At 35.0% G+C, this 27,205-nt stretch overlaps 2 protein-coding genes across 3 annotated transcripts; both read right to left on the minus strand.

Moving 5' to 3' along the window:
* Positions 1–349: 349 nt before the first annotated feature.
* LOC306842931 (uncharacterized protein KIAA0513-like) lies at positions 350–17,170 on the minus strand. 2 transcript variants are annotated; one of them, XR_013781796.1, is made up of 13 exons: positions 17,106–17,170; positions 11,454–11,944; positions 10,645–10,744; positions 9,444–9,517; positions 9,211–9,281; positions 6,988–7,192; positions 6,852–6,892; positions 6,491–6,569; positions 5,561–5,638; positions 2,607–2,687; positions 2,391–2,485; positions 542–2,017; positions 350–454 (listed from the first exon to the last, which is right to left on the minus strand). XR_013781796.1 is itself a non-coding variant. In XM_079374145.1 (12 exons), exons 2-12 carry the CDS (start codon positions 11,822–11,824, stop codon positions 1,968–1,970), a joined length of 1,245 nt encoding a protein of 414 aa, XP_079230271.1. In that variant the 5' UTR covers positions 11,825–11,944; positions 17,106–17,166; the 3' UTR covers positions 529–1,967. The 2 variants fall into 2 exon arrangements, 1 of the variants encoding a protein (XP_079230271.1); XM_079374145.1 differs by lacking the exon at positions 350–454 and having other exon boundaries at positions 529–2,017; positions 17,106–17,166.
* Positions 17,171–17,665: 495 nt separating this feature from the next.
* Positions 17,666–24,677, minus strand: LOC306842939 (cocaine esterase-like). Its single transcript, XM_079374156.1, has 13 exons — positions 24,495–24,677; positions 24,116–24,311; positions 23,366–23,504; positions 23,097–23,230; positions 22,824–22,977; positions 22,401–22,505; positions 20,863–20,964; positions 20,599–20,739; positions 20,417–20,497; positions 20,060–20,201; positions 19,823–19,969; positions 19,597–19,669; positions 17,666–17,886 (listed from the first exon to the last, which is right to left on the minus strand). The coding sequence occupies exons 1-13, from the start codon at positions 24,562–24,564 to the stop codon at positions 17,721–17,723; spliced, it is 1,650 nt and encodes a 549-aa protein (XP_079230282.1). The 5' UTR covers positions 24,565–24,677; the 3' UTR covers positions 17,666–17,720.
* Positions 24,678–27,205: the final 2,528 nt, after the last annotated feature.

Here is a 27,205-nt window from a genome sequence, read left to right on the forward strand (position 1 = left end):
CAGTGTGACTGCTGTTTATTTCTACACACAGCCAGCCGTGGCAGCCATTTGGCAGTTTTCTTCACTGGAGAGCCTTAAACACTCCCATATTGAGCTGAAGCTGCACAGACATATTCAGTAACAAGTTATCAGGCACAGAGCACCATCCTATAACCATCTCTTAATGTTTTATCAACTGTTTTCAACATTGCTAATAATAAGAAATGTTTCTTGAGCACCAAATCAGCATATTAGAATGATTTCTGAAGGATCATGAGGACTGGAGTAGCCTAATGGCTGCTGAAAATTCAGCTTTGCCATCACAGAAATTAATTACATTTTTAAATAAATTACAATAGAAAATTGTAATAACGTTCACAACATTTCTGCATTTTTAATCAAATAAACACAGCCTTGGTGACCATAACAGACAGGTTTTTCCTGTTAAGGATGCTTTCATACTCCATAGTTGAATCTAGTAACAGGAAAAGAGAATTATATTTGTATATATATATATATATATATAAAATAAACACTTCACACATTAGAAACAGCTCAACACCTCTCTTGTTGGTTTCCAGGTACGTTCCAATAGGAAATTCAGGGCACTTGGGAAAATAAAATGCAGACCACTGAGCTTACAATGAACATAAATTTACACAGACAGCACAATATTAACAATATCATATGAAATGCAAAGACCATACTGGATCCAGCACATTCCTGATACAACCATGCGCTCATGTACAACAAAACATACAGACGCTGAATAAATAAATGCCCAACAATCTGACGATCCCTTTAAACCAGCCCATATTTGGCATCCAGTTCCTCATTGTTCTGTGAGCAAAACAATCTCTATTTACAGACCAAATACATTAACTTTAGTTTTTCCTCAGATGGAGGACATATGATTCGATACATGCTCTTGAAGACCCCACTCAGTGGTTGACATTCACCTCCACCGATCTACAGTCGAAGCCTATTATGATTGCCTTCTACTGGCTTGAAATGTAATTGCACAACATTGTAAGTAGATGGTAAACAATGTGCATGCACTTCATGCGCTAAAGACACAACACTATATGACATCGAAACAGCTGCAGCATGATATTTTTCTTTAACTGACTTGAATACCAACCGCAAGCATTATCCATACAACACTAACACATCTACTGGCAGGGTGCACAAACTTATGAGCGCTCCCCCAGAGAGTCATGGGAAGATAACAGCATGCTGACACAGGTTTGTTCGCACTAAAATGGGAAGATCACTGCTTACATAAATGACTAAAGGCACTTTAAACCGGGGAATAGACATAGTTCCAGTCTCCATATATTTTGAGGATGTCACTAACACAATTAATACTCAATTTATCCAAACAGTAAGAACACAAAATCAGAAAAGTGCAATAAATTGTAACATATAACAAGAATAGACCAGTAGAGACTTCTGGAGAGCAGATGGAGTTCGAAATATTGACTAATAATATTGATTTTGTTGATATTGATATAATGAAATACTGATATTGTTATTTTGTGTTCGTTATTTGTCATTGTATTTGCTCAAAGGACACTTTTAGTACTATAGTTCTGTAGCAGGAAAGATATATGGAATATTTTAAATGGTGATTTGCATTGTGTTCACGTCATACAATATAAACTCCATATTATATAGTATGATGCCTGAAGAATCAGAGCCATATTGCTATTCCAGAGAGCATGTGCATATTTGTTTTTCACATTGTTGCAGTTTGGACAAAAATAAACCGTTTTTACATTACAGCTGGACACTTGAAGGATAATGGGATGTGGCTGATCTATGCCAACTAGTTTAGTTGGGTTATTCTGTACTGGTTGGTAAGGATAGTGGTAGGACCTTGGGGTGATAATAGAGGCGAAACTGTGTTGGCATTTGTGGAATACTGATCATCAGAGCTTGAATGGATGTGCTGATGTGGATGGTAGAGTTTAGAAGGTTTTGGATATTCACTCTGCTGCCATCTGCTCAATGTGGTCACACAGCAGCTTGTATTGCTCTGAAAAAAGGATAATAAAAAGTGTGAATCATATTCACACATCCACTACTGTTAAAAAGTTTTTTTTTTAAAGAAATTAATACTTTTATTAAGCAGTGATGTATTAAACTGAACAAAAGTGACTGTAAAGATACTTTATAAGTTACTTTTTATTCAATGCATGTTTCCACAAAAATATTAAGTAGCACAACTGTTTTTAAGATTTATAATAATAAAAATGTTTCTTGAATATCTCACAATAGAAACTGTTTTGATTTTTTTTTAACAAATATGTTTTTTTTTTTTTCGAACAGTACTATAATTAATGTCACAAACCTAGAAATGTAATTCTTTTGTTGCAAATTTGGAACAGAAAGCTGGAAAGTGACATTACCTTCATTCAGATTTCCAATGACTGCCTGTTTCTTCAGGAAGTCATTGCAGAGTTTCTTGCTCAGTCCAAAAGCCACCATGTTATGGGTGAATGTTCTGGATAAACAGAAGCAATTATTTATGAGCATATGAGCATACAAAACAACGCTCGAAAACATGCAATGAACATTGTTTTTGTCAATATTGTGTAAAATTAGACCAATGCCATGCGACTCACCCCAGCTGACCGAAAGTGATGTTCTCATTAAATCTGGAGCTATCTTCTTTCTCTTCCTGGGTCATATGACACCACTTTTCTCTGAAGGTACAAAAACATGGGGTCAAAGTCAGAGGTCACTGATATTTCTCTCATCAAGCATGAGAGACCATCAACACAATATCTTAATGTTAAAGTTCACTCATAAATGTTTAAACACATCAAACATTTTTAAACAACATGTTTAAATAAATACTGGGAGGTTAAAGCCATTCATTGGTGCTCATGCAAAATCCAACATTTTAGAATAAGCTTTAGTGAGCAGTTAACTGTAGCCATGATTCACAATGAATAAAAACAAAAACAAGACCAAATTTAAATAATAAAAATCATATGAGCAACACCATGACATAATTCAGCTCACCAAACAGGAAAAAATGCTCAGGCAACAAATTAATGCATTTTTCCATGAGCAAAATGTTCCTTTCCTAAAAAATAAATTAAGATCTTACTGGGAAAATAATTTTTGTGCCCTTGTCCTACACTAATACACAACTGTATTCTGGTCCAATGCATTTTTATGTTAGTTTTTAGCCAGTCTTATTGCCTACCAGGTGAAAATTGTCTGAACACTTAGAAAAGTGATAGTAAAAAGAAGAGATTTGATGATTTGATGAATCATTTATGTCTAGGGCTGGGGATTTGAAAGAACCCTTAACGGAAAGTATGAGCACTAGTAATAGTTATGCCTGCCACCTCTAATAGTTCACGCTGGTTAGTAGTTGACATAGCAATGAATAGGCACTTGGATACAATACATTCTGACTGCATGCAATGATACAGCAAATAATGCAGGAAAAGTCAAAGAGTGAATACTGTGATCTCACTGCCCTCTTCTCATTTTGTATAATGTAGATCAGTGGTTCCCAACTTGTTCCAGAACACATTTTTTTACACTGACCCCAAAACAGTTCCAAAATTGTTTATGGTACAAAAGTAAACAAAAACGTCCTCGGTTAAACATTGAAATGTATTAATATTATGGTTTTCAATAATGAGGGCATGTCATGCAACCTGTCCATGCAGGCCAGATGAATCTGATATACCATGCCAAAATACTGTGTTTGATTGGATGCAAGGCTTTTGAAATCAACAACAAAAGCGTGTTCTCTTTCCGTTTTAAAATGATTAAGCCTATTTATTTTACTATACTACCTGCATGAGTGTATGGTTGTTTTTATTTATTAAGGGTTTCCCTGCTGTCAGAATAGATATGCTACTCACTTTTATAACACAACTATTAGTATTTTAGTATTAATAAATATCTGTTTTAAAGGTCCACAATTTCAACAAAGTTAAAGTTGGGCAATGTAGACAGCGGAATAAAAGACAAAGCATTATGCCTAAGGCAAATGTGACCAACATGAGTCGTTTTTGGAGGACCTAGTTTCCTTTGAGTGCTGATGAAAATGTTATCAGAATGTTACACAACTTCCTGACTGGATCCTGTGCTGAAATATATAAATATATAGAGGCTTCGCACTTCCCACTTTTTTTGACCCGAGAATTTTCCAGTCAGTGAATTGCATTAAAAACGATTGCATTTAAATTTCTAGTTAGTTAAATATCTTAGAGTGGAGCTAGGAAAAAATGTATATGTGTGTGTGTGTGTGTGTGTGTGTGTGTGTGTGTGTGTGTGTATGTATGTATGTATGTATGTGTATATATATATATATATATATATATATATATATATTTTTTTTTTTTTTTTTTTTTAAGAAATTAATCCTTTTATTCAAAAAAGCAACAAAGACATATTAAATTTAACAAAAGTGGCTGTAAAAAAATTGTACTCGTAAAAACTTTACACTTACATATTTAATACATATTTAATATATACTTATATATAAATATATAAGGTCTGAACTTTTTTTCTATTTATCAAAGAATCCTGAAAAAAATATATCAAGGTTTTTACAAAAATTAAGCAGCAAAACCATTTTCATTGATTATAAGAAATAAGTATAATAACAACTGTTGAAAATAAAGCTTTACCAAAGGAATACATTACATTTTATTACAGAAAAAAGTTATTATAAATCGTAAAAATATTTCACAAAAATATTTTTTTGATCAAATAAACACAGCCTCAGTGAGTATAAGAGACATTTAAAAATCTTGCCAAGTGTATATTTTGAGATTTTATTAGTATATTTCTTAATCATTTTAATTCTTTTTCCAAGTTTTCTGTGCAGAGTGTAAGTAAACGGTGGCTTACTTCTGTCAGAGTTTCATCTTTTTCCTAAACTCCCTCCACTTTCCCCTAAATTTTCCCTGTCCTTTTACTCTTTAACTCTCAGTTCATTCTAACCAATCTAACTTTCCCCTCTCCATTTTAATCCTCCGTTTCTTTGCCTTTCCTGTCTCTATCTTACAATGTCCAGGGCAGCAGACGGAATGAAGGACAGACCTTTCATCTTTCTCTTCCTCAGCCGTCCGCCTGAGTGAGGCAGCAAGGCACAGGGAGATAAAGGGTTAAAGTCACATGCAGAGAGAGAGAAAGAGAGAGAGCCACAGAGAGAAAGAAAGGAAAGAGAGGATGATGAGCAGATGAGCAGTGTAAGGGCACAGAGAAAGGCTGCAGGATTCATCCAGACTGCAAATACACCGTAAGACTATCATATGCACCGGGCACTCAGTCACGCACCTTGGCTGAAACTTCTGGGTAGTTTATTTCAACATCACTAACAATCTATCAAACACAAAGTAAACTCTCAATCTCTCCCTCTGGCTTTAACAGACACACAAACAAACACGCAGTCTAAACAAACACGCAATCTAACATGTGCATTAGGTGCCGTGCGAAGTCTGTTTTGTTTAATAGCACGATACATCAGGAGAAAGAGACAAGAAGCGCTCTATAAAAAGTAATAAGAATTACAGAGTATACTGTGAAAAACCCTGCAATCTCTCACCTCGTGGTGGGGGATCTTTTATTTCTCTCACAGTGGACGGCATCGAAAAATGCTGCGTTCCAAAACCTCAAAGTGTGCCTTATAAAGAAGACAAAACAGATGCAACCACAGTAACATCAGCATCTATATGTGGCAAATGATCGGATGTAGTGCCTGAACAATGTTAAAACTGCTTTGGAGATCTTTCAAAATGTCAACAGACAAGTAGATTAATGTGGATTAAACCCACCAGCTCCTTTCTTTCTTCATTTAGTTTTATTGCAAACAGATTTTTTGTTTTGTTTTTACAAAAAAATACTTTCTGTGGTAATCTGACAATATTACTGTAATGCAAAAAATAGTGATATATTATTTATATAGTGTAAAGTATTTTAATATTATGGTACTATTTGTTTTAGTAAATTTAATTAATGCTCCCACAAAACTATTACAACTCTTTTCAACTTTGATAATAAAAAGAAAGTTTCTTGAGCAGCAAATCAGCATATTAGAATGATTTCTGAAGGATAATGTGACACTGAAGACTGGAGAAAATCCATCACAGAAATTAATTATATTTTAAAATATATTGCATTGCCATAAATTAAGACCATTTAAAATAATAATTAGAAAAAAAAATCATATATTTCTATTACTATTCTATTATATTATTTCTATATATTTTATATTATATAACAGATTTCTTATTTAAATATTATGGCTTTTTTTGTTGTAGTAAATAATTAATAAATAATAAAATAATAAATTTTTTATTCTGTTTAAACCAACTCGAGACACTGACAGGATGCCACAAATGCGGCCATTAAAAAAAAGGTAAAAAACATGAATGTTTCATTAAAATGCTGATTATATGAAAGGATACTTTACAGGAACAACTTAAACTGTTAATCTGAATAATTATGTAGGGAAAAAAGATTACTGACAACCTACCAAATGGGCTGCTGTTTTAGGTGTGTGTACAGGTAGATTTTCTCCTCTTCTTTTCTATCCGGGGAGAGGGGGGGAGGGACTACAGGGTACACAAACACAGATAAGCACAGTTAATAACTCAAACACCTATACATGTGTACAGAGACAATCTCTGTGGGTTAAGGGTCTTGCTCAGCAGCATAGTGGTGGAAGCTAATGAACGGTTTGGGTAACCAACCCAGATTCTCAACCACTAAGTCACATCACCAATATACATAGAGAAAACCTTATGTGAGACATCTAAAAACTGGACATGACAAGAGATTACCAGAGGTGAGAAAAGCCCTGATTAGAAACACAGTGGTGGTACTTCGTGAACTACCTGAAGTTTTGGTTTTCTGTTCAACAGTTTTGTCTGTGTCTCTGAAGAGGACAGAATGAGAACAGAAGAGTTTGTGAGCAGCAGAAGCATGACTAAATAAAAGAGTGAATAAAAGCAATGACAGAAAATCACCCACTCATTCTTTCGGCCCAAGGGTCCTCTCAGTTTGCTCTCCAGACCGCCAAAGAATCCTTTAACATCAGTCTTAGCGGAGGTGTTTTTGAGCAGTCGCTCTGCAATATCTTTCTTCCCAGAGAGCCAGACCTTTCCATTGCGCAGGTACAAGTCGATCCCCCCGCTGGGTCTCTCTAGCAGCTCTGTGGGAGACAGCTGGGACTTACCTGTCACACACACACACACACACATTAGAAACTCAAATTAATTGAATTAAAAGGGCATACTAGGCAGTCACACATTGTGTATATTAGGAGTGGGCACTTTACAATTAGATTTCAATTTAAAGAGTTATGATTTGATCCAAAACGATTCTTAATTCAAAATTTGCAGTGTGTGAGATTTTCAAATATTTTTGAAAGAAGACATACATGCTAACCAAGGCTGCAATTACTTGAACAAAAATACAGTAAAAACAGTAATATGGTGAAATATGTTTACAATTTTAGGTACTCTTTTCAATTTAAGTATATATTTTTTTTAAAGCAATTTATTTCTGTGATGGCAAAGCTGAATTTTCTTTAAAAGAACAATCTATTTAAATATAAATATTTGTCTTCTTTACTGTCACCTTTGAACACTTAAATGTATCCTTGATGAATAATATATATATATGAATTGTAGATGTGGGGGAGAATCAACAACTAGCAGACGACCTGAATGAGTTTTATTGCAGGTTTGAAAAATCACCCCACACCCGCTCTGAACACCTCTCCACACAACCATTTACACCTGCAGCAACCCCCCTCTCCCCCACATCTACAATTCAGATAAGTGAAGATGACGTGCGCCAGGTCTTCAGAAAGAACAAAAGAAGGAAAGCACCAGGCCCAGACGGTGTGTCACCAGCCTGCCTAAAAAACCTGTGCTGACCAGCTGGCCCCCATCTTCACACAGATCTTCAACAGATCACTAGAGCTGTGTGAAGTCCTCTCATGCTTCAAACACTCCACCATCATCCCTGTCCCAAAGAAACCCAAAATTACTGGACTTAATGACTACAGACCTGTGGCTCTAACGTCTGTGGCCATGATATCATTTGAAAGACTGGTTTTGGCTTATCTGAAGGACATCACTGGACCCTTACTGGACCCCCTGCAGTTTGCCTACAGAGCAAACAGGTCTGTGGATGATGCAGTCAATATGGGAAGTGGGACAATCACATTGAGTCTATTGTCAAAAAGGCCCAGCAGAGGTTGTACTTCCTTTGCCAGCTGAGGAAGTTCAACCTGCCACAGGACTTACTGAAACAGTTCTACTCTGCCATCATTGAATCCAGCTCAGCTACCAAATCTGAACTCAGAAGACTACGGAGGGTAGTCCAGACTGCTGAGCGAATCACTGGTACAACCCTCCCCACTCTCCAAGAACTGTACTTATCCAGAGTGAGCAAAAGGGCTGGTAAAATCACTTTGGACCCTTCACATCCAGCACGCTCCCTCTTTGAACGGTTACGGTCTGGTTGACGCTAGAGAGCTCTGAGCACCAGAACGTCCAGACACAGAAACGGTTTCTTCCCTCAGGCAATCCATCTCATGAACACTTGACAATAAACGCGGAACACACAACTCTATTATACATTATTTATTCACCAAACTTACTTATTTTTAAAAAAAAAAATTCATTTCAAAATTGCACATATCAGACCTGTACACACATAATTGTCTATATTATATATTGTGTTTTTGCTGTTTTATACATTGCCTATTTGTATATTATTATTTGTATATCTGTGTCCTCTCCTGTTGCTCTCTTTCTGTTGCACTGTGGAGCTTCTGTCACTATCACACATTCCTCGTATGTGTAAACATACTTGGCCAATAAAGCTCATTCTGATTCTGATATATATATATATATATATATATATATATATATATATATATATATATATATATATATATATATATATTTTTTTTTTTTTTTTACCCCAAACTTATGAATGGTAGTGAATATGCATTTTTTCCCACTTCACTAGTTTTTATACCAGGTCATATATACCGACCTCCCTTGAAAACACATTAAAATAGCACTGTTAAATTTTTCCAAAACAATAGGAGGTAGTGCCAGTAATGCCTGAGTCATAGGCTGTAACAGGAAGTGAGAGGAGGTCTAGGCGTTTCTTTACCAGATTCTAACTTTCAACACAACTTTAAAGTATGTTTGCTTAATATTAATGATCTCTTACCCATGTAGTAATATGTGAAGCACATGGTCATGAGGTGTTTGGCTGGGCCATAATCATCCACCTGATGACATCTGCCAATCAATCAAATATTGGTCACATGTGAGTCACACACTTGCCACACAATGACTTGCCAAGAGTTCTACAGAAAATTGGTAACTTAGCTCTTAACAGTTTGGTTTGGCTTCCATGTAATGTCAAGCATACATCTGAGATATTATCACTGATATACTTACTCAAATAAAACAACAGCGAAGGACTGCACCAGCCTGTAGAACGTCTGTTCACTCACACGTTTGGAGTGACAGCGCTGCAAACACAAGGCATGGTTGTCATCACAACTGTGTTTGTTTATACACATTCTATTGCATTCTTATCTTTGAGAAAGATTTGAGAATGCGAATGGTACATTTAGTCTAAATAGACTGTGCTTGATGCTTATAGCGATGTGCATTTTAGGATAACCAAGGTCGATACTTATTTTTATGTTATGGCAGACAACCAAGAAATGGCAATTATTAAAATAATAGAAAAACTAGACTAAATAAATAATAATTAAAAAATTTAAAAAACAATGATTGTAAAAGCATCTCAACATTATAATGTACAGTATGAAAAATGGATAATCATTTTAAGATTTCCTAAAGATTCCATTTAACAGCGTTATGAAATTATCATTATTAAAGATGATCTTTTTTAAATATTGGCAAACATGTTGGTAATTTTGACTGCCAAGTAGTCAAACAATTTTCAACACTTTTTTCAAACAATGGGTGTGTAGTTCGCTTCATTATTTTGTGCAAAAACTGTGTTGCTAAATACGTTTGCAGTGCATTTGCAAATGTTTTTGCTATATTTAGTACGTGACAGGAAAAATAGGCTTTACTGCTGCTTTTCACACATACGGTGTGAACACTCTAACCTGTTAAACAGAGGTGAAGAAATGTATATTATCGTTCAAACACAGTGTTGTTTTAGTGTTACTTATATGCTATTACAGTGTTTATTAATATCTTGAATTAGCTTATATTTGTATATTTTTAATTTTCATTTTAATGTTAGAATTTTATGTGCTTTTGTCATTTTGATTATGTTTGTAGTTTTTATTTTTTATTTCAGTTTTAGTCACTTGAGCAATTCAACTTAGTGGTTCAACAAACACAAACAACAAAGGCAATCGTTCTAATTTTCAATTACGTTGTAAGTTTGTTTTTTAAATTTTTCACCTCAATATTTATCATTTATTTCAATTATCCAAAATTATCTAGTACTATTCAATTATCTAGTACTAGTTCTAGTTAACGATAGCAACACTGTTTACACACCTCAGGTGCAAAATGTATGAAAAAGGTCTAAACCATCACCATAATAACGCACACAATTAAAAATCAAATGTTTTGACATTGGAATAGAGTGATGCAGTGATTGTTTTCATACCTGCGCACTGACATATTTGGCGAACCACTCCCTGCCTTTGCCATTCTCTCCAGTGCACAGCTCTCCAAAGCGAGCTTTCTCCTCCTGATCAAAGTCCTCCCTAAGAGAGGAAAAGAGAATTAAAGGAACCAGGAGTAGTAGCAGGAAGAGAAAGACAAAGAGAATGGGATAGGGAGAGCGAGAGAGTACTTGAAACAACAGGAACAAATGCAAACATAGACATCAGTTGACATGTGACTATAATTCTGTCTGAAGCTTCTTCCTCATTCAAGAGAATAGTTCACCTTAAAAAAGGAAAATTCTGTTGTCGTTTACTCGTTTCAAACCCCTATGACTTTTTTTTACTTCCGTGGAGGACAAAAATATATTTTCAATACCACAAAAGTACACAGTCACAATGGCTTGTCAAGCTCCAGCAAGGACAAAAAAAGCCCAATAAAAGTAGTCTATATGACTCATACATATTCTAAGGCTTCTGAAGCAATACAATAGCTTTGACTAAGGAACAGACTGTAATTTAAGTGCATTTTATCAGTAGCATTGCATCTGTTCTTGAGTGAATGAGATTTGTGAGCTATGGCGGAAACTGTCAAAAGATAAAAACTTACATTTGCTTTGTTCCTCTAACAAAATTATCATATGGCTTCAGAAGACTTGGAATAGGACACAAGTCACTTTTATGGGACTTTTTTGGAGTTTCATATCCACTCTAGTTATGAAAGACAGCAGCATGAACATTCTAGGAAACATCTCTTTTTGTGTTCATGGCTGATGCATTCCTTTGAGGAGCAGTTTGTGGAGCAAATCACCTTCCGTGGAAGAGCTTTGCCACGTAGGTTTTCATGAACGCTCTTATCTCCGTCTCCTCTGCGTCCTCAGTGCTGTGACTGGAGCAGGATGAGGACCGTCGCGTGCTCGACGGGTGCGATGGGGATTCTGTGTCCTCGTTATCGCTGTCTGCAGATTCGGTGGCGTCACTATCTTCTTCTCTGTGGGAAGTGTGTGTGGGGGCCATTGGCTCTGGTAGAAGGGGCTCCATCGTGGCGTCGTTCGCAGGCTCAGGGATGAGAGGCTCAGATGAGAAAAATCCCACCCCACTGGGAGGTCCAAGAACAGAGGGAGCTGTCCCTTCTGGGGGCGAGTTAAAGTCTATGAGGTTGTTCACCACGGCCCCCTCCATACTTTGTGATGGGGTAATTCAGTCACTAGGTGAGATATGATGATGTCAGCCAAAAAAAAAATAAAACTCTGAGGGGGAACCGCTGTTTGTAGCTCCACAATTTTATCACAGCAGCTGGACCTAAAAAAATAACAATTTGAATTTGTGGTTAAACGTATTGCATTTATTTAATCAAAGATACAGCAAAAACAGTAATACTGTAATATAATAACAACTTACATCGATTGATATCATAAATGCATCCTGCAAAAAAAATGCTAAATAAAAGTACAAATACTAAATCCTTACTGACCACAAACTTTTGAATGGTTGTATATATTTTAAACATTTTTATTTATTATATATAATTATATTAGAAGACATATACAACTATCTTATTAATCATAATACATGTTAACAATTATAATAAACATATAACATCAAGCATTCAAAACATTTTCATGAAGTTTAACATTATGGTTGAGTACTTTAATGTCCTCTTTTGTGGTAAACTTCCTTCCAGCTGTGTTTATACAGACTGACCACAGCATGAAGCAACACAGAGTCTGTCAGAGCCTGTTAATATGATGTTACATTATGAAACCCATTGCACAGAATCTCAGTGCAAACGCATGTGTTACTATGAAGCACTGGACATAGTATACAAACTCAATGATGCCATCTGTGTAATGCAGCGAGTGTCTTTCCCACTCAGACCTCTAGATTCTCATGCTTATTGATTTGACATCATGGATACAGTAAAATATACACAAGCACTTAATCCTGCCAATGTGAAAATGCCATCTGCTCCTCGTACAATTCTAAAGACGAATGACACATGTTTCCTTCTCAAACGAAAGGCTAGTTCACTTTGCCCCTGACTGTCGCCAGTGGTTTTGTTGGATCAGTGTTAAAGGGGCAGTTCACCCAAAAAAGAAAATTCTGTCATCATTTACTCACCCTCATTTTGTTCCAAACCTATATGAATTTCTTTGTTCTGCTGAACACAAAATAAGATATTTTGTGGAATGTGGGTTACCAAACAGGTCCCCCATAGCATGGGGGAAAACAATACTATGGAAAGTCAATGGGGTCCACAAACAGTTTGGTTGCTCACATTCTTCAAATATCTTCTTTTATCTTCGGCAGTTGAAAGTAAAACTGGTTTGGAACATGAAGGTGAGTAAATTATGACAGAATTTTCATTTTTGACTGAACTATTCCTTTGCTATTTGCAAACCACTTTTCTGTTTTGTCTTAGTATAACTTTTTTACTTTTTTTTTTCTATTTAGAATTTTGGTATTCATTTGATCTATTATAGGAACTGGTTGGAAAAGGCGTTTTTTTTTCTTTTTTGGCTATTGGTTAAAATGATCCATTAGTGATAACTAGTGTGTACCAACCTAAACCTGGCAAGACTACCAGAGCAGCAGTTCTGTAAGTCAAACTGAATGAAAACAATATTTGAATTTTGCATGCAGAAGAACAATCATTCATGCTATACCTGAATCATTTTTACAAAACTCAAAAAGGCCAGAAACCTTCCCCTTAGGCTTTTGACAAAACCCTGAGAAATACATTAGCACTGAGAGGACGGTTACATAATGCAGAGCTGGAGAAGCGTGACTTGGCTGGCATACGCACTCACAAGTGCACACACACACACACACACACAAACAGTGACCAGAGTCAGAGAGAGCGTCAATCGCTCCCGCCTCTTTTCACACTTATCTTTGAGAAGCACAAGGCAGAAAAAACAGCTGTATGTTAGGGTGAGCGTTAAGACCAATACCAAATTTCTACACATGGCTGCTTCTCTGGGGGAGCATGTTCTCTTGTGCTTTATAAATCTCAGCATTCAAGAGGGTAAATGCACATGCTGCACTGGAGCACTGCCCCCTCTTTCTACTCCATCCATCCATCCATGCAACAAAATGCCCCTTCATCGTGAGCCTCAGGCCCAGCATAGAGGATCTGCTGTCAGAGTGCTGGGACACAGATGAGCTGGTCTACTGGTTTAAGGGACTGAAAGGGTTAGGGTTACCAAAGCGGTGCAGTGATATCAGAGTCAGCAGAGCACAGCGAAAGATAATTACATGTGTGATGAATGTCTCAGGGAGGGAGATATTGGGTTGGCTTGTGTGCAAGGTCAAGTCGGTTAAACTAGAAAACTGGTAAACTAGAACAGTGGCCTTCAATTAGTTTTGCATCAAAGCCCAGATATTACATGTCAAGTGGTGACCCAACACTACAAAAAATTTTAATCAGACAAAAACATACAAAAATGTTCATAAAAGCAAACACTGAAATTAAATTAATAATAAATATAATAATAATGTAAAAACAATGAATTATAATATATATATGTATATTAGAAATAGTCAATTATATTTTAATTTATATGTATTACTATTTAACATATATATATATATATATATATATATATATATATATATATATATATATATATATATGTTAAATAGTAATACATATAAATTAAAATATAATTGACTATTTCTAATATACATATATATATATATATATATACATATATATATATATATATATATATATATATATATATATATATATATAAATTCTATTTTATTTTTACTATTAACATTTAAAAATATATTATTATTATATTAATAACTGATCACAATTGAAAACACTGTGTAAGCACAAACCAAGATCATCCTTGATGCAAGACATGTAAACTCAGATTTAATACTGGGTTGTATTTTCATTTTCATAATTAAAAAAAAAAAAAATTTGGTTTTAAGTCAGGCAACCCATTTGTCCTGTCATTTGCCTAATTTGGGTAGCATCTAATAAGCATGCAACAGATACCAAAATACTGTCAAGTTTGAATAGGTGCACTACCTTTGACAACAAAAGATATAGAAAAGATATCTCTTCCTTTTATTAATTTATTTTCCCATCATGTATATACACAGTTAGACGGTTAGTTGAATTTGGCATTGTTTTCTCCTGCTGTCTCTGCTATCAGAGCTGACCTGTAACTGACCCTTTCAGAACCACTGAAGCAGACCACTTGTTTATGCATTACAAGAAACAAGAAGTAAAATTGAGGATCTGTGGTATAGGGAACAAAATAATTACTAACCATGCAGGATAGTGACATGTTACCAGACAAAACGCAGACAAAAAAAAAATCAGATTTCGTCTGGATTTCAAAATCATGCAAAAGTTTGCAGAAATCTATATCAGGTGTGAAAAGTTTCTGTATTAATGGTGTGAGGGAGTCTGTCTCTGATGTAAAAGTAAGGTCACAGAGAGGTTAATTTGAGGCTGTTTCATTTGCATCATTAGGCAACATGTGCTTCTATTTCCTCAAGGGAAACCTCACTTGTCACAGTATCAGACGCTGTGAACTTAAGACTGCCATCTTGTACGATCGAACGCACAGCGCTTGATCAGCTAGCCGCTGATGGATGCTGTACAATCAGACACATAAACAAAGCCTAAATGGATCAATGCTTCTAACCAGAGAGCATTAGATTCAATAAAAGTCACATAAAATTACTCTTTTCCTGAGACACTGCACAGAACGCGCAGACTGAGAATTGCTTCTATCACTGAGCTTTTCATCAATGGCCTGTACTTCAATAGGACAAGAAAAATGATCCCCGGCTTGAAAGGAAACTAGAGCACTCTTATCTCCAGCCACTAGAGTTTAAAAATGTTTATGAGGCCTGCAGTCATGCCTGGATGCCACGTTTATCTGACTAACGCCATTTAATAGGACTCAGTGACCAAAATGCAAAGCACATGGCTTGCCATATTAAATCACTAGGTTGTGATTGTAAAAATAAGGAAACCCCTAACAAATTCTTGCATCTAATTAACAATAATTATCATAGCATATCTTTTTTAATCATATCACAACTTAGGCTACAGATGACAGGTTGAATACAGGGTTATTGTGATGAACTAAAACTAAAACCACTATTAAAAAGTATTTAATTAAAATAAAGCTGAGATAAAATAAAATATAGCCATTAGATGAAAACCTTAAAGAAACTGAGAAATGTTGCCTTAGCATAAAGAAAAAATTGAGGCACTAAAATGACTAACTAAAGTAAAACTGAAAAAAATAAACCTAAATAGTAATATAAAAAAAAAAAAAAGACAAAACACAAGATAACTAAAAATGACACTAAAATTAAAATATAAAATAAAAAGTTATTTAAAATAGTAATAAAAAAATAATAAAAGATGTTATATAAAAATACAGAAATAACACTGCAAATATACAGGTGTTTCGATCATAAGCAAACTAGAATGGGGAAAATGCACTTTTTCTTATTTTACCAGATAATACATGCCCTGATAGATATTTATTTTTTTATAACGCTTGTAGATACCTCTAAGTATAAATCAAGCTTTAATCCAGTCAGTCTTTTTTCACAACACACAAAGCAATTATTTACAACACAATGAAATACTGAGTCAGGTGGGATACCTGCAAATGCAGTCCCAGACAGTTATCAGAAATAGAAAGCTAAAGAAACTGAGAAGAAACTAGACTCCGTGTAGCTGCAGGTAATAACAAGGATTTCTCTATTGAAAACATCTCACTTCTGCTCCACTGCTTCAGACCTGTTATTTTACTTGTCTTAAAATAGCACCTGTCAAAATACCATCTTATCAAAAGACAATTCACAGGGTCCATCAGAAACCTTTCCTACAGTCATACTGGTCCAATATAACAAATGTATGTTTTCATTTGCACTAATTTAATAACCCAAAATGCATCTTTGGTTGCTTCAAACACTGATGAAATAAAATAAGCAGTCAGATCTTTTTGATAACAATTGATGTGAGCATTATTTGGAAATTATAGGCACAAACTACGAAAATGCTGTCTAGATAGGCAGCTCACTAGGTTGCCATATTCTCAAAGCTCTGATCATCCATACTTTCTTCACACCAGCACTCTGATCAGTTTACTCTTGCTAAATGAAACCTCCCCCTCCACCTTCTTATTGTAAACAACACTGTGCAATCATATGGCACACTTTCATGCGGAAAATGCTGGAAGTCCGTGAGTCTCGTTCATTTGGTCGCTAACTGCATTTATAAAACGTTAACAGCTCGCGCATATATTTATACAGGTATCTGCCTGCAGCGTAATGAATATCAATAATGATACTTATTTATTGGCACGTCGTATTCATTCGCGCTTCGTACGTAAGAAAATTGCAAGATGGACATGACAACACCTATGCAACTGTTAACGTCAAGTCCCCTGATAAAGTGTTGTCAGATGATACTTACCCTGGATGTTCCAGCTGGAGCTCTGTCTTCCCAGCGCGCACAGGCTGCTCTGAACTAGTCTGAGTATGCGCATGCGCAACATTATCAGTAGCGGATGGGGGAATCCAGTGACGTAGCCTAGATGACACGTGACTGCACACTGCGTATTTTTTACTGTTCACGTTTGATGTTGTTAGCTGCAAACACCTTCGCATTCGTTTTTATTTGTACTATTGCATCAAACTTTTAAATAACACAAATGTCGATATGGGATAATGTTTTTATATTAACACACACTGTTTAATACAAAATTAATTGATTGGTAAGATTTATTATTTCTTTACAACAATTATGTATATTATTTATTGGTAATACTGTTTGATATGTAAATAGTATATACATTTTACTTTCTAATAAAGCAATCTCAAACTATTTTTGTTACGATATTTCGCTATAAAATACAAACAACTCAGATTTTGGCTGGATTTACGAAAAATAGAAAAGTGTGCAGAAATCCTGTTGCAAATCAAGTTGCAAAAGGTTTAATGGGAACAATTTCAATGCATGGAGACAAAAAATAATTGTGCAAATGAGATTTTATTTATAGTAGAAGCATTGTGTTTGTAAAATAACTAATTAGGCTTTGTGAAGTGCTGCAAGCTTTTTAGGCAATTCTTCAGTGAAAAAGAGCAGCTTGTCCATCTTTAGACCCTGTCCCTCAGTTTGCTGCAATCCCAGGTTCATGTATTTATTAGACTTGTCGTACACAGGCCAGTGCACCAGATTGGGACCATTTGGTGATCTGTGGAAATTAAATAATGATTTAAGGAGGAGCAGAGGTGTAAAACGTACTCTAAAATTGTACTCAATTAAAAGTACAAGTATCTGGCCAAAAACATACTTGAGTAAAATTAAAAAAGTACAACTTTAAATTGTACTCAAGTATTAAAAAAGTAGAAGTACTTTCTTTTCTGTCAGACATTCAGAAGTTTGGTTAAAGGGAGAAAATGAAACGCAATGGCACAGCTCAAACACGTATACTGTATCTAGTGCAACAACAACAATTAAAACGCAGCACAGCGGAACACAGGAAAAAAATACAGAGAAAGGGATTAAAAGGAAACCCCATCTTTTTCACCCTCATGCCATCCCATATGAATTTTATTTATCAGATGAGAATAAACTAAGAGTTTTATGGGACATGTATGGGACATCCAAAAATGACACTTCAAAAACTACACAAAGTGAATATGACAGTAACTCATGCAACCCCTGTTAATGAATCAGTGTCTTCTTAAGTGAAAAGATACAAATACTAATATTTCAAATTTTCTACTAATTTTCATTTTTGGGTGAACTATCCCTTTGAAGAGCAAGATGTGATGCAGAGGCTAGAAACACATTCCAGACAGAATACAAGAATGTTCTGAATTAATGAGGAGAGTCATAGAATTACAACATTAACGTTTTGAAAGGCCACTTTTTTTGTGTTGTCTATTCAACGAGGATAATTAATTTTTAATGGTTTATTTTTTCTCAGCAAATATTGCTAAATAATTATTTGTGACTAATTCGATTAATTAATGAGCAAATCATGTAATTATTAAGATTTTTTTTTTTAATCATTGACAGTCCTAATTCCTACTCAGTGTGTCATATAATAACATGTTATAAACTTATCCTCTACCAGGTAAGAATTAATTTAACATACAATGTTTATTTAAACACTTTTGGAGATTTTTATTTAATTAAAAAAATATTCCCGCAAAAATATTAATTGTATTTAAATTCTCATCACTGATTTTATTTGCACTCAATCTTGTGCATCCAGCTGATATAGTACACAGCTAATGGCTTTATCAAAACAGAACAAATAATGAATAACCTTACTTTGGGAAAACACAACTTTGCTACCTCAATATGCCTCCTCAGATTTGATGGTGAACTTTTGATTTGCCTGATGAAAGTCATAACTGAAGTAGAAATGTGTGTGCTTGATGCATGAAAACAATGATCATTGGTTCTCACATCAGGCATGCACATTTGAGCTTCCATTCATCATATTTAATGTGTATAAGATAAAATAAAAATGTAACTTTACAAGATGAAATAAAATAAAAAGTACAGTTTTTTCTTCAGAAATGTAATCAAATAAAAGTACAAGTAGTCAGTTTAAACCAGGGCTGCGCAACTTTGGTCCTGGAGGGTCGGTGTCCTGCAGAGTTTAGCTCCAACCTTAATCAAACACACCTGAAGAAGCTAATCAATGTCTTCAAGATCACTAGAAAGTTACAGGCAGGTCTATTTGATTCGGATTGGAGCTAAACTCTACAGGACACCGGTCCTTCAGAATCGAAGTTGTCCAGCCCTGGTTTAAATTGTACTTGAATAAAGTACAAATCCCCCAAAATAATAAGTACAGTAATCAAGTACAATTACTCAAATATTTTACACCTCTGAGAAGGAGCATCAATAACTAATGCTCTGTCCAGCAAACTGATGTACCACTTACCCAGTGCGAAAAAAGTTTGCCCAGTATCCCATGACGGTTCTGCATAGTTTGTTTTCCTCCTCAGTGAGCGCCGCTGTAGATGATAAAGAGTTGATATTCATAATCACCATTTCATCATTAACATTTTCACTGTGTTTCAGTCATTTGCAGTTTCAAACCCCTGTCATAGTAAATGTCCAGTATCATAATAATTTGCCAGGACAAACAAGTTCTTAGATCTACATACCCACTTTGATATGGCCATCCCAAAAGCATGCCCCGAACACAAATCCAAGATCATCACCATGGTCAGCTTTCACAAAGCTGGGTCTGAGATCTTTAAATATACTTGGCCGCTGCTGGAACTCATACATATACACAGGCACTCCAGCATCTGTGAAGTTAGGATAATGGAAAATAATAAAGAAAACCAACAATAAAACATCAATGATGGTGAAATATTGCCAGTGAAATCATAACCAACCTCTGTGGTAAGATGCAACCGTAATGGAGGGAATCACCATAAAAAGATCCCCCAGCATCTCAGTAAAAGCGTCACGAATGTCCTCTGGAGTTTTAGCATTTTTTAGGTATTCTTCTGCAATGATTTCATTGACTCCTGACGTCTAAGATGACAAAAAGAAAGATTACACATACAGTAGGCTATTCTACCAGTCTCCTAAATGCTATTTTGTACTTTGTTCACAAGAGGGAGACAAATACTAATAAATTAGTCAGACTGCGTTAATCCAAGTAAATTAATTTGCATTTTATCTCCGTTTTAGTTTCTAAATCACTACAAATGATCTGGAAAGAAATAAGAAGGGAAGCTGAGTTTTACTCCATTTTTGTTAAAAATGTCCAACGATTGTTTCACTAATTTTGCGTCCATCCCTTTTACCCAGTCTTCTGAGACTAAGGCCTGAAATAAAAAAAAAGAGCACATGCATTACTATTTCAAAATAGTCATAAAGGTTCTTTTGTTTAATTTTACCATTCCATACAATAATGTGTGATACTTGCCTGAATGAGCATCCATCCAAATTCATGGTTTGTTGTTCCGACAAGAATTGGAACTTTCTGGAAGTCTTTGGTCTTTAGTAACTCCTCTGGTTGAGCTTTAAGAAATTCCCCATCAACTGTTGCTCCAGGGAAAATGTGTTTCTAAGGAAGTCATTTGATCTAAGAAATTATTTAATTCTCTTTTCAAGATGTATATAAAGAAAATATCACCAATTTTCTCATGAACAATTGAAAAGCATCTCCTTTCAACTTCTCTGCTCCTACCTTTTTAGCTGCATCAATGATTTTTTCCTCAGTCAGTTCTTTTATGCATTTGGTCAGCACTTCATTAGAGGCGAAGTCACACTCAGTAACATTTGCTACCACCTGGCCAAACAGATCACAGACAATCAGCTTTTTCTAAACACTGACAATCAGTGGCGGAGCCAGGATGTTTTCACAGGGGTGGCCAGGGAGGGGCCAGCAACCAGTCTGGGGTGGCACAGAAATCTTCATTATTTCAATATAGAAATGTGTTTCACTGTAAAGTACTGGACTGTTTTAGGGCCTAAAACAACTAAATACAACTAATTTGTACTTAATTGTAGTTGAGATATTTGTGAATTAGGTCAAGTAATACTGAGTGAATATTACTTTTTTTCTTTGTTTGTTTTATTCCTCACCTCCAGGTATAAGTACTCATTAATAAAGCTTTCACTATAAGCTTAAGTGCGCGTCTGAAAAGTCTCCCATTTGATGCGGTCATAAAGAGATACGGCGGTTGCGCGTCTCATTAAATGCACTTCTTGTCAAGATAAAAAGGGACAAAAACTAGTTGTGAGTGGGGTGGCCAAGCTTAGGTCAGTGGTGACCACGGGCCCTCCTGGCCACCCCCTGGCTCCGCCCCTGCTGACAATAATTATCTTACATTAGCTATTGTCAATATGCATTTTCAAATTAGGCTAAGCTGAAGTGCTTTTTGTAAAGCTTTTAAATGCAAATCTAAAAAACAAAATAACAATTCAGAAAACATTATAACAATAAGAAAACACAATGACAAATCCGAAAACAAAATAACAAATCAGAAAACACAATGACAAATCAGACAAACCGGAAGAGGTAGGTATAGTTTGAGACAGCGCCATTGGTTTGGGAATAGATTACTCATCACTGACTGGACAAGATATCTGTCAATCAAGGTGTACAGGAAGAACGAGAAGAAGATGGGATTTTCAGAAAGATTTTTATTACGTGATCACTATTGCTTTGTCTGTAAAACTAATTTTTTGATATGAGTATTTATGCATTTTTAACTCACAGCAGCGTCCATCTGTGAAGGATGTAGCGGCCAAACATAGACTACTCAAGTGTTAGCCAATCATAATGGCAGTGGGCGTTTACTTCCGAGTCTACAATCTGCTACACCTATTCAAACAGAGCGTTCTGATGAGGGGGGTCAAAAACAGGACAGAAAATAACCTATTGCTTTTAAATTATGATGCTTTTTTGATGTAAAAATCTTGATAAGATTGGACCTCAGAGAACAGTACAAAATAAAAAAACAGAGGCAGTTCATGACCTTTAAATTAGACAGTTAAGTGTTTATCAATTATCCTATATGTTTTTGTGCTTTTTAATGTATTGTTTATGTGTCTAAATGCTGAAACCAAATTTCCTTTGAGAAATTAAATAAAGACAAACTGAAGTGAACTGAACTAAACTTAACAAGGCTCTAAAATTCTTGATATCTCACATAATGCTACAGATTCCCTATAAGGAACTATTGAGCACTACACATTTATTGTTGTATTTGAGCTAAATACCTTGGCAAGCACCAATGGGTCTTTGACGGAGTAGCCTATCATAGTTGCTACCCCACTCTGAAAGACGGCCCGCTGGAACAGACCCTTGGTCATGGGTGACAATGTCTAGAAGAACATAAGCATACATCTTTAGAACACACTTGATCCTTGCACTGAAATGTACAGAGAATCTATTAATTGATAATATCTTATGTTGTTTTAACAACTTGTCTTTCGTCTTTCAGCTATTCACTTATTATCATATTTCCAGGGGAAGCCAAATGAGACCGCAAGGAACTTACTTGGAACTTATCTTGTTTTTTAAAGACTCATCAGAAATCATACGATTACTCGTTATTAATCATATCAGGCACATAAATAATTAATATCCAACAAAAGAGAAAGATAATGAAGATAATGCTGTTTTAAAAAACATTTACTGACCAGAAAAGAGGCACTGATTCCTCCTGCAGACTCCCCAGCTATAGTGACAGACTGGGGGTCTCCTCCAAAACCCTCAATGTTTTGCTGCACCCACTGTAAAGCAGCGATCTGGTCTAGGAAACCCCAGTTACCTTGAGCATTCTTATCGCCTGTACTAAAACCAGAAGCATGTGTTATTATAAACCATTGCAGAAGCATATTTAAAATGATACAAGAAATCTGATGTCATTCTAAGGGGATAAAGTGTCCACTTTCTCCACCATAAATGAATACCTGAAATATCCTAAAATTCCAAGTCGGTACTGAATGACAACCACAACTATGTTCTCATAGGCCGCTAACGGGGATCCATCAAACGTGCAAGCGCCGCCCATAACCAGAGCCCCTCCATGAATCCAGACCATTACCTGTTGGTTTGCATAAATTTCTTTTGTCAGAGGTGTTAGGGAAATTATTAATAAAGCACAATAGAATAAGTTCTACTGTGAATTCGTAAGTCAAAGTGCTGTCCTCTAGTTTAGATAAGATTATTCAGTACTCACTGGAAGTTTATCTGATTCCGATCTTTGAGATGGGGTGTAAACATTCAGATACAAACAGTCTTCTGAGACTCCTGTTGGTGTGAAATCCAACGCCATTGATTTTGCTACTATAGGCAGAATATCTGGGTTTTGAAGGCATCTAGAATACAGCGAGAGAAGGTACATTGTAAAAAATGTTTGTCATTTTAATGGTAAAGGACTGTAAAACTGCTATGGCTGGCAATGGCAAATTCCTTTATCATGTACAGTGAAAAACTGTAATAGATCTATAGCAGGACATTACAGTAAATAAGGAAAATGCTGTTAAATGTACATATTTTGGAAGTGAAAATGAACAGTACAGTCATTTACAGTGAAAAAACGTAAATAGACATGTATTTGTGTGAATGACACTGTATGCACCTTTTACTGTAAATTAGTATATACCTCAGCATATGGAAAGGCTAATTTTGTCTCTTTTACGACCTGTGTTGTTATGGTGGTTATCAGTAAATTAAACAGGATTTTATTTCTTTAGATGTAATATTAACATCGCATCAGTTAATGAAAAGTACAGTTCATTTCAGTCTCATATATCCTAAAATGTTGCTACCGCATTTAAATGTATAATAAATTTCACAGGTCTAATTTTACTGTGTATATATACTGTATAGGTGGAGTAAATATATAGTAATTTAGCTGTAAATAAGCAATTTAGTACAGATATGTTGCATAAATTACAATTACTTTTATGAATATAGCCATACTCACATGGATGGATGCTGGGTGGCATTTCTTATGCCCTCCCATCCTTGTACAGGACTAGGTGCAGCCAGGCGGAGAGGTCCAACAGGTGGCTGGGCAAAAGGAATACCCAAATACTGCTCCACCACCTTTTCTGAGCCTTTAACTTTTGTATATTGTCCACGGACACTGCCATGCTTCAGAACAACCACCGGCCCAGAGTCTGTACAAATACAAACAGAAATCTGTAACACCCGTTCTTTAATACATATTATTAATTATTTTATATTCAATACTCCTTCAAAAATTAATAAAATAGATAATTAAGTAAAATATTATATAAAATAATATTAAATATTTCACTGTATAATGTTCAATATTATTTAAAAAGCAATACAATACTTGCCTGTCTGTACAGGGGCTGTCCAAACAGGTGCCAGAGTCAAGCACATGCAGAGCAAAACTTCTTTCATCATAGCTGTTCTTTTGTTAAAGACTGATACAGACTCAAGCCTCCCATGTAATGAAGAGCTCACAAAATCAATCACTCACACAGGTTCAATTACAAAACATTGGCCTTTAACCTGATCCTATACTTTACCCCCTTAAAAAACAGAGCAGCTGTTTCACGTGTACAAAGTGTACACCCTGTACAGCAGACTGAGGAGAGAAAAATCCATTCTGTTCATTAATAATCGTGATTAGTTTAGAATTTGATCTCTGTGCATGGTCTGCACTGACTTGTTTGTTAGAACATAGAGATCTATAAACTTACATTTATTCGTGAAGTGAACCAAACATATCAAATAAATCAAAATATCAAAGAAACATTCTCAGCCATTTTATGTTCTCAGCCATTCCCCCATATGGATAATTTAATTTGCCACCACAGCAAATTCTTCTGTCAAAGCAGCTCATGCTGTACCCAGTGATAAAGTGTGTGCTAATGCAGATGGTAAAAGAGTGTCACAGAGGCTCAGATTCCTCACAGGTAAGTTAATAATTAACGTCTTAAGTTAATAATTTTGCCATAAGTTAAATATATTAAGGTTCTGCAATATATAAATATATTGTGGAAACTTAATTTCCTGCAGAGCTGCTTTGCAACGATTTGTATCGTAAACAGCGCTATACAAATAAACTTGAACTTATGTCGGTTTTATTGAACAAAGCTACCAGGAAAGCTTGAAGGTTACAAAGCTGAGAAGTTAAAAGCTGTATCCAATGACACTCAGTAGTCAATTTTGTTGCTGTTTTTTTTAAATAGTTGTTTGACTAGCTGTGGTGGCATAACGGTTATCAACCCTCAACCCAAGATCTGGGTTGCTCACGCAAATATTGCAAGTTCATGCTCACGAGGCATTGGTCTAGAAATAGAGGAGGTACTGAGAAGTGATTACAAAATAACAAAGAAGGTAAAATGTGGCTGCTGCTTTTGTCTTTGAAATTCATCATAACTTCCATTGTAAATACCTTTTAACTTTAGTTTATAGGATTTATAATTGAAAACTCAGACTTCAAGTCAAGTCAAGACTTGTTTCTTCAAATCTATGTACACTGCTTATTTGGTCAAATGATTTCTTCTATTTTCGATTGACTTTATTTCTACATGTCTTTTTTTATTCTTTACATTGTTTTATTTGGTAATATATATTTTTTAATAAATATAATTTAGGGTAAGGATGGATTGGACTATGCCCAGCATCCGAAAAACAATTTTTATTACTGACCTTTTTTTTAAAAACCCGGATTAACATCTGCAGAATGTGCTCCACATTGCAAACAGGTTTGTAATAAATTCATTTTAAATAGGGTGTTCAAAATATAGACTTATAGTTCATTTTGATTTAGTTTATTGTATTATGTCATCATTTATTGTTATTATGCATAATCATTTTTTAGATTAAATGTTGAATTCATCATGTTTAGTCATAAAAGACGTAATGAACAATGTTCCTCCATCAAGATTAACAAGGTCAAACTCTTTATCTTGTAAATAGAATTTAATAGTCCAATCCAATTTGCTCTGAACCTTTTAAAAAAATCTTAATAAATCACGACACAACACATTTTATTATTTTTTCTTTGTTATTATTTGTGGTTGCCTCACAGGTTCCACGTTGTTAACATATGACAAGGTTGATGTATTTGACTCATATTCAAATGTTGTGGCCTGAGAGGATCTACATGCTGGCCTCTGCTGTGAGGCATGAGATAAGCTTTTTCGTTGGTCACTAGATGGAAGCAGTGAGTTTTTGAGGGGGTGACAGTGCCAACATCTGTGCTAAGAAAGCAATAATAACATTCTCACTTTTTGTTTTGGTAATTATACTATGATTGAGAGTTATAACTGTAAGAGTTTTGTATCTCACTAATCACCACGCAACATTTACTTGGGGATATTGGTCATGACCCCATTTAATGTACAGAATGTAATGTACAGGGCCAAATAAGCCAGGTTTATTTCAGTTAGTCTGACTTATTGTCAGTTGATTTAGTTCAAAATAAGTCAGACTAACTGAACAAGCCTGGCTTATTTGGTAAACTTGTTTCACCCCTGCAGTGTTGCAGCAGATAAAAAAAAGAATAATAAAAAAAAAAAAAAAAAAAAAAAAAAATATATATATATATATATATATATATAATTATTTATTTTTATTACAATTATTTTAAATAATATAATAATAATTATTAATTATTATATATTTTAAATTATAAAATATCCTGTTTTATAATAATTATCTATGATTCAATAATATCATTTACTTTTGTCATTTAGCAGACGCTTTTGTCCAAAGCGACTTACATATAAGAAAAAGTAACTAAAACTAAAAGTTACAACTCTATAAATACTATATACCCACATATTTAAGAATATAAAGAAATTAAATAAAATTGACACATGCATATAACAACATTTCAATAATAAATATATAAATGAATAAACTAAAACAAAAAGCGATACTTCTATCCCTTGCCAGTGTCCCTGCCCGGTGGAGTCGCACGGTAGAGTTGACACTAAGAGGGCTTCACACGACGACTGCCGCGGTATAATAACCTTTTTTATACCAATCCAACAAATCACCATTTCAATTCAGCTGGACCCACTTTCCTGTT

Source organism: Barbus barbus, assembly GCF_936440315.1.
Source record: "Barbus barbus genome assembly, chromosome: 23".
Lineage (NCBI taxonomy): Eukaryota > Metazoa > Chordata > Actinopteri > Cypriniformes > Cyprinidae > Barbus > Barbus barbus.